The sequence below is a fragment of the Myotis davidii genome, unplaced genomic scaffold, assembly GCF_000327345.1.
Source record: "Myotis davidii unplaced genomic scaffold, ASM32734v1 scaffold148, whole genome shotgun sequence".
Lineage (NCBI taxonomy): Eukaryota > Metazoa > Chordata > Mammalia > Chiroptera > Vespertilionidae > Myotis > Myotis davidii.
Genome location: NW_006299479.1, coordinates 4,231,119 through 4,239,895, shown reverse-complemented (window position 1 = coordinate 4,239,895; position 8,777 = coordinate 4,231,119). Strand labels below are relative to the sequence as shown.

The 8,777-nt window shown below is 53.5% G+C and overlaps 1 protein-coding gene across 1 annotated transcript in view; it reads left to right on the top strand.

The window, feature by feature from the left end:
- Positions 1 to 5,559: 5,559 nt before the first annotated feature.
- ROBO3 (roundabout guidance receptor 3) overlaps positions 5,560 to 8,777 on the top strand; it is an 18,153-nt gene continuing 14,935 nt past the window's right edge. The window contains exon 1 of the mRNA XM_015571334.1: positions 5,560 to 5,717. Coding sequence (XP_015426820.1) covers positions 5,560 to 5,717 — 158 coding nt within the window. The remainder of the gene's footprint in view (positions 5,718 to 8,777) is intronic.

Sequence of the window (8,777 nt, the reverse complement as noted above, 5' to 3'; positions counted from 1 at the left end):
ACTCAGCCAGGCACACATGTGTCTCCGCTGCTCTGCCCGAAGCCTGGCTCCCTTTAGGGACCTCCAGCCCAGCCTCCCCGGGGTGACCCAGCTGCCAGGGCTGCAGCAGCCCAGGGGGGAGGCTGTGATGGATGGGAGGGAGTTAGTTAATAGAGCCAAAAACACATGGGCCCTGTCCCCACCCCGACCCTCCAACACACACACACACACACACACACACTTTCACCGCTTCCTCTGCCAGCAGCCCTGGCCTTTGGAAATAGCCCATGGAATATCCCTCACGCCTACCTCCTACCTAAGCTGTGCCCACCCCTCCCCAACCTCTGCCAGTCTAAGCCCCCTGTGGGTTGACTGAAGGCAGTGTTAAAAGATGCGCTGGGCCCTCAGTCTCCAATCTCTTAACTCACGTTGGAATCTTACCAAGAGGTTTTCCTTTCCTCCACTCTTGGACTCCGTCTCTGTTTCTTGATCCGACTTCTGCTCCTACCCACTTCCCAACCAATTCTGTACTTAGAGACAGAACTAGAACCACGCCCCTGACATGAGACAGGTATCTGGGACAAGAGCCGTTCTCTGCGCTGGTGCTGCCTCCTCCTGTACCCGCTTCCCCATCAGCGTATGAGCTCCCTGTCTCTGCAAGGATTCAAGCCCAGCCCAGCTAAGATCTGTTTCAAATATCTTAGGAGAGAGTTTGGGGAGGATCTTTGCAAAGGGACCTCCACTCTCTGCTGCCCTGCACTTTCTTCCTGTTCCCGCCTCGCTGTGCCCCCTCCCCTCAACACTAACAGCTTTGCTGGTCCTTCTTCCAAACCAAAGGAGGAACGGAGAGACTGGGCGCTGCCTGGGCTGGAGCTGTTCCGGGTGCCCATCGAGGCAGGAGCTCTGTGTACTGAAGAGACCCCTCCACACATAAGCTGCCTGCCAGCTTTCTCCAATTAACCCTTTAAAATGGATACTTTTATATTTTTCATTATTAATAACAAAATATTTTTAAATGGGGGAAAGAAAGATGGAAAAATTATACCTATACCTTCACATCTAATTCAACCACTGATTACACTTTCGTTGTATTTTCTACTTTTATATGCATACTAGAGGTCTGGTGCATGAAATTTGTGCATGGGAAGGGAGGGGGGTCCCTCAGCCAGACCTGCACCCTCTCCAATCTGGGACCCTACGGGGGATGTCCAACTGCCAGTTTAGGACCAATCGGACATGCCTCTCGCAATCCGGGACCACTGGCTCCTAACTGCTCGCCTGCCTGCCTGCCTGATCACCCCTAACCTCTCTGCCTGCCTGTCTGATCGCCTCTAACTGCCTCTGCCTCGGCCCCACACCTGGGACCCAGGATTCCCTCCCTCTGGCCAGCCACAGGCACCTGGGACCCAGGCTTCCCTCCCTCTGGTCAGCCGCAGGCACCCAGGACTCGGGTCAGCTTAGCCTGGGCCAGCCACAGCCCAAGGGAACCATGGGGTGGGTGGCTTCTCCCTCTCCCGGGCTGCAGCTGCAGCCACTGGCGCCCGGACCATAGGCGGATGGCTTCGCCCAGGCCCAGTTTTGTCAGGAAGGACATCCGAATGGTCGTCCGGAAGACGTCCAGTCTAATCAGCATATTACACTTTTATTAGTACAGATAGGAAATCACTCAGCACAACTAAAGTGTGTATTAAATGCCTTCTGTGTGCCACGTACAGTGCTTACAATTTTTCTAGCTGGATCATAACTCCAGGTCCATTCCTAGCTTTCTTTCTCCTCTCCAGACGCCAGGTTATTGCCATGGAGTAGGTAAACCTTCTCATCACAGAATATTTGAAAATTCTCACATTTAGAGACAGGGTCTCGGGGCCTATCAAGACGGGACTCCATAGGGGCACCAAAGCCACAGTGGGCAGTCCCTTTATGATTAAGACCGTGGGGAGGAAATAAGGCCCCACGCTGATGAGCGCAGGGCTCAGGGGGTGGAGGCAAGCGACCCTGAGAAAAGCCTGGCCCCGTTGCTGATTAGATGGGGGAACACACCGAATGGTGCAGTAGCATTCCGAGGTTGCTTCTAGGAAATGTTGAATATGTATGAGCGATGCAATCAGGGCCTAGGAGGTAAGGCTTTAAACATGAACTGGCAGCAGGATGGGGGTAGGGAGGATGGAAGGAGAGACATGAAAGGGACGCAATGGGGAAAGGAGAGGGACACAAGAAAGGGAGGAAAGGAAAAGCACGTTCCCATGACTTGTCAGAGGAGTGACTCCTCCTCATGACCCTAAAATCTAGTTGCATCCTACTCACTGTGCAGATGGGAGTGAGGTCACAGTGAGGCTGAACTTTTCCAGGTCAGACTGCACTTCTCTGGGGAAACCCAGAGATATCTTGGAGTCATCTTTACTTCAAGGAATTTAGCTCCAGGATATTTTGTTGAAACAATGCCCTTGATGATGTAAGAAGGCCCTTGATGATGTAAGGAGGCCCTTGATGATGTAAGAAGGTCAATGTGGGAAGGGGGACTCCGGGGCGGAAGGGTCCCTGCAGATACTGGAGATAGGCCCAGTGTTCAGGAATACAAATACATCTTCCAACAGCCACACAAGCAACCCAAAAAACACAGACTAAAGACTCAGTGGTGTAGGGTGGGAAGGCATTCACATATGTATTAAATGCAAATGCATCTTCCTTTGAATGTAAATCATTGGAGGAGAGGGAATATCCTTTTTAATTGAAGAAGGGGACATCTTTCTTTGGATGTAGGGGATTTGAATATATTAATGCACCTCTTCCTTTGCGAAGTTGGTGCTCACCTACATAGAGAGAGGGGGGGAGGAAAGGGGGCATGAAGACAGACAAATTGAGACGGAGAGTGATAAAGAATAGAGTCCGCTTCTGACTAACTGCAAAAGTGCCAGCATTTACAGAAATGAGCAAATGCAAAGAGCAGCAGGTTTAATAATTGATGGGTAGCAGGGACTAAGGGATTTAGGAACTAAAAACAGAATGATAGAAAAAGATCTGGCGGTCTTAGTGGATTATACTCAGCAGAGGACTCTAGAAGTCATTCTGTTACTAGAATTATATATATGTGAGTAACGTTGTGGAGAGGAGGGGAGCAGGGGGAGGCTTCCTTCCGCTACCCCCAGATGCAGGTCTTTCACAGATATGCGGTATACAAGGCCTTCAGGTGTAGGGCCAGCCTGAGTGATATGTGGTATACAAGGCCTTCAGGTGTAGGGCCAGCCTGAGTGATATGTGGTATACAAGGCCTACAGGTGTAGGGTCAGCCTGCATTTAAATTCTGGACTCCCTATTTACTAGCCAAGTGATTTTGGGTTAGTTACTTAACCACTCTGTACCCGTCTCCCCATGTGTAAACGAAGGCAACCACAGTAGCTATTCATAGAGTTTCTAGGAGAATTAAATGAGTAACCCAGTTAGAACAGCCTTGGCAATAGTAAGTTCACAGGAGATGTTATCTACTATAACTCATATCTTCATTAACATGAAATGAGTACCGACTACATGCTACACACCATGTCAGGCACCAGGGGTACAAAGGTGAATAAGAGCCTGGCCAGCGTGGCTCAGGGGTTGAACATCAACATAGGAACCAGGAGGTCACGGTTCAATTTCCGGTCAGGGCACATGCCCTGGTTGTGGGGGCTCAATCTCCAGTAGGCGGCAGGCAGGAGGCAACCGATCAATGATTCTCTCTCATCACTGATGTATCTATCGCTCTCTCCCTCTCCTTTCCTCTCTGAAATCAATAAAAATATTTTTAAAAAATATATTTGCTGGAGTGAGTTGCAAAGTGGCGCCCCCACAAGCTCCCCCACAGGCAGTAATCAGTATGAGATGAGGGGCAGGGTTGTCCTCAGACGGGGAATAAGATGTAGTTCCTGCTCTCTAAGGGGAAGTTGCAGCTTATGGGGAAAGATAGACATGGAAGCAAAACATTAAAACATCCTAAGTTATGCAGCAGAGGAATAAACCAAGTGGTTTGGGAGGACCCCATAGTCTGGGGGAGTCAGGGAGGACTCACTAATTGGATGACTGGAGTGGGATTGCCAGGATGAAAGGAGCCAGCAGGTGGAGAATGGAGGGGAGAGGGATTTCAGGAAGAGGGAAGGGCATGAGCAAAGGCATAAAAGTAGAGAGAGCACCGCACATTAATCATAGAAAGTAGTTTGGTGGTGGGACATAGATGGCCAGAGGGGAGGGCGGAGGGGGAAAGGAGATCTTGGGAGGGCAGACAGCATGCAGACTATGGTGATCCTTGTTGCCACATGTGTGGGGTCTACCCTGCAGGAATTGAGGCGCCAGTATATTTTAAGTGGGCCAGTGACATGATCAGCTCTGAACATTAGAGACAAGCATGTAGCTGAGTGTCTGGCACTTAGTAGGTGCTTCCTAAACAGGGTTGAACAAATAACAGGACAACTCCCCAAGGCAGCAGTGCAGAGGGTGGGTTCTCAGGGGGAGACTGGGTGCAATAGTTAGAGTGAAAGACGGTGAGAACCTGGACTAAGGCAGTGGCAAGGGAGGTGGCAGGGGGCACAGGGCTGATGGAACACCTCCCAGAAACTGACTGGAGGGGCGTGCTCACAGGGAGGTGGAGAGAGGCAGAGAAGGCAGCAGGCTCTGAGGGGCCCATTGTAAGGACTGACAAGTGCATAGAACAGTGATGGCGAACCTATGACACGGGTGTCAGACGTGACACGCGAACTCATTTTTTTGGGGTTGATTTTTCTTTGTTAAATGGCGTTTAAATATATAAAATAAATATCAAAAGTATAAGTCTCTGTTTTACTGTGGTTGCAAAGATCAACACATTTCTATAGGTGACACGGCACCAGAGTTAAGTTAGGGTTTTTCAAAATGCTGACACGCCGAGCTCAAAAGGTTCGCCATCACTGGCCTAGAAGTTTTCACTAAACCAGTCTTCATGGAGGGCTTGCTCTGTACCAAGTTTTATATAAGGAACCAGCACGCTCTTGTTCCCCAGCCGCTGTCCTGTTCGCACGGGGATGTGCACACTTCCGCCCAGTTGCCTCCAGATTTCCAGACTTGCTGGAGTGAGTTGCAAAGTATCTCCCCAGAGGCTCCCCCACGGAACCCTGTGGGGCCGGGGGAACTCTTAGGCAGGGGGGCTGGCTGCTTATCTCAGCAGCTACAGGGGTTGAGCCAGCAGACCCTGGCTCCGGCCAGGGGCGGGCTCCTGCCGTCTGCTTTCCTGCAGATGCCGTTTGCTTTCTGACTTCCCCTCCTGCGTGATCCTCTGGCCCTTGCTGGCTGGCCACTGCCCCCTGGCATCATCAGAACTCTGAAGCCAGCGACCCTGCTGCCCACTCACAGGCATGGCCCAGTGAGGGTGGGGGACAGATGTTAGTTTCTTGTCTCCCCGCCCCCACCAAAATACACACATATGCTCAGTGTGTATCAGTGCCCTGGGAAGGGGTCCAGGCAGGGAGAGTGATGGGAAGCTGCAGGCTGTAGTCTAGGGGGTTGTAAATGGACTAGGCGGTGTGTGTGTGTGTGTGTGTGTTGGGGAGAGACAGTGGCAGTAATCAGTACGAGATGGGGGCAGGATTGTCTTCAGACTGCCCTCTGGGGAAATTACATGCCAGCAGCTTCAGCCGCTACCAGCTGGCATGCGGGCTTGGGACCACCAAGAAGCCTCCCACACAGCCTCCAACCTGGGCACTGAAAATTCCCAGCTACATTCCCTGGCCAGGGTGCTGGCACTGGGACAAGAAAGTTGGCCTGGTGGGTAACTGTTCTCTCCCCCAGCACATACATAGACACACACAGAGAGACACACACAAAGACACACACACATGCACACAGACACATACATACAGACACTTCTTCCCAGATGCCATAACACTATCAGAATGAACTTACCCTCTACCTCCACACACTCAACTCTCCCAGCCACCCTGCCTCCTGCTACTCGCTCCTTTTTCTGCCAATTCCCTTCACACCCTCCTTTTCTCTTTTCTCCCTTTTCTAAAGTGCAGACTGTTATGGATAAAACCCTTGAAGCAGTTTCCTGGGGCAGCAGAAGGCGGGGGAGGGTTCTGAACTCAACTCTGATTCTTTCTTCAGCCCGAGGAAACTTACAAATCAATTGGATGGAACCTGAGCCCGAGTAAGGGCCCTGCAGTCACAGTGCATGTAGCTGGAGGGCCCTGGTTCTGGGTGCTACCCAAGTGCCTGTAGTCTGCAGGGTAAGGATGGGAGCAGATGCAGTGAGCTGCCTACCCTCTCTAAGCAAGAGGAGAAGCAGAGTTGGGTGGGTAATTTGGGGGGAGTGGGCAGGGAGTGAGGAGATAGGGAGGGAAACTACTTCCAGAACGGCCTATGGTCACAAACCAGAGAGAGGCTTAGCCTTGAGAAGGTGCAGGGCCAGGACTGAAGTAGAGCTGGCGGGTGTGACCCCTGTGGGGCTGACTCCACCCACTCTGCCCCGCCCCCTACTGGGCCAGCGGTTTAGGGACATAGATTGGGGGGGAGGAACTGAGGCTATGGGGGGAGGTTTTTATTCCCCAGTACACCCCACTAGAGTGCTCCACCCTCTTGTGGCAGTAGGTCTGAGTTGGTTTAAAGGGAGAGCATCCCAGAGATACAGAGAAGTGCAGAGAGAAAAAGACCAGAGAGAAAGAAGCATAAAAGTGGGGAGTGGGAAAAGTGTGGAGAAGGTGCAGAAGAGGTATAGGAGATGTGGGCCGGAGGAGTCCTGGAAGGAAGGAAGGAAGGAGAGGGACCCCAGCATTTGTCCAGCCTCCAAACCCAGAAGATGGAGATGGAGAAGCAGCCTTGCCCAGGGGCTGCCTGGCAGCCTCCACTCAGGGAACCCTGAGCAAATACTCCCTGATCCCCACATAAAAGGCCAATTAGCTGCGACGCCTCTGCGAACAAATCCGCTAACAGGGTGACAAGCCCCTAGACGCTGGCAGGCCGTGTGTTTGCTGAGAGGCTGATGGCGAGCAAATCAGGGGATTAGGATGGGGCAGGAGCCGCATGGCCGGCCTCCGTTTCCTGTCTGGACAGCCCGCCCTATCCTGCAGGACCCGGATTTCTGTCCTGGCTCGGCCTCTGGTGTGATGGAACCCAGGTGACCTAGGTCAGCGGGAGGAGGAGCAGAGGCCCCAGCCCCGAGATGGGGACCCCTGGGAGCAGAGCACCTGAGGTCTAGGGTGGCGATGCCTTCTAACTGGCAAATACAGGACTGGATCCCGCTTCTGGGCTAGTCATCCCACATCTATCCCTTACCATCTCTCTCACTGAGTGCACCCTGGCCCTGGAGCAGGGACACGCGCCAAGTGCCATCTCTTACTATGCTGGCCCTTTCCAAAGAAGAGAGGTGTCACCAGCCCCTTTGCCACCTCCCTCAACTCTCAGCCTCAAGGTGGGCTGGGACTGAAGACCTCTGGGGGCACCAGCCTCCTAGTCCAGCCCCGCAGAGAGGGGCTCAAAGAACTGCTCCCAGGGGGCTGCCTCCCTCCAACCCCCCAGCACCTTGTGTTTGGCCCTGCAAAGTCTCCGGGGTGCTGAGGCAAGTGAAGACACCCAAACACCAATTATTCTGAGGTCCCAGGGCTGGCATGTGGATGGGGAGAGGACAAGACCCCCACCCCTTGAGAAAGGATGGGGTTCACTTGAAGGCTGTCTGCCTGAGATACCCTAGCCCTTGACTCGGCTTACTCTGGCGTCTATGACTGGGCAGCAGCCACTTCTCTGGCTCTAGACCTGTTCACCTGCCTCCTCCCTGGTCAGAAGCCGTCACCCAACGAAGGTGATCTCATCACACAGAACCTGGGGGTTGGCCACAACCCCATGCTCACCCATCAGCAGGGCCTGACCCCAGATAAGAAGGCTGGCCTCTCTCTCCCCCTGACACCCCACTTGTCCTAGCCTGGGAGAGAGAGGGAGAGAGAGAGAGAGAGAGAGAGAGAGAGAGAGAATGGGGTGAGGTTGTGGGACAGGGAGATGCAGGTAAAAAGAACTCCAGAAAAGTCAGAAGCAGGCTGGGACTGAGGGAGGGGTCATGCCCCCCGCCCCCAACCCGGGAGGACAAAGTTGTCAGGTTTTAACAGATTTGCAGGACTTTTGCATCAAGCCCATCTCTTCTCTTGCACTGGCCTTCACCGGAGAAATATTGCTTTGTCTTTGTCCCGCGCTCCCTGGCTCCCCATCAGTCTCCTCAAAAAGGTGAAACCAAGTCATACAACGTGTCCTAGCAGAGCAATATGCAAAAGTATGCAAATCGAGGCGAGCTGCCTGGCGTCCCGGGGCTCTCTCCCCGCACTCTTATCCCGGTCCTGAGTCTCCTACAGAAACTGCTAGACTAGGGTCAGGACGCCCCACCTCACCCCCTGGCTCTCCGTTGCAAACCGGGTGACTGCGGGCGAAGGGGTGGACACGCGTGGGATCGTTCTCCACCCCCGCCCCCCGCCCCCAACTCCTTCCTCAAACCTCCCCAATCTCCCGGGACCTGCGAGGAAATGGAGCCGGGGTTTTGAGAGCTAGAGGAGCGATCTTGGGCTTTGTGCCTCAGTTTCCCTAAGGGCCCGGAAAAAGGAGGGAGGGTTTCTGTTCTAAAGTCAGGCAGGACAGAGTCCGACAGAGCCTCCTTTCTCGACTCGGGGGGGCTTTGAGAAAGCAGGAAACTCTCCCGCGACGTCCAGATCCCGGCTCGGGCTCGGGGCTCAGGGCTCGGGGCTCGGGGCTCGGGGCGGGGACTCCAACTCTAGCTGAGCGACTCCAGTCTCTGGCCCTGCTCCTGGCCGTAG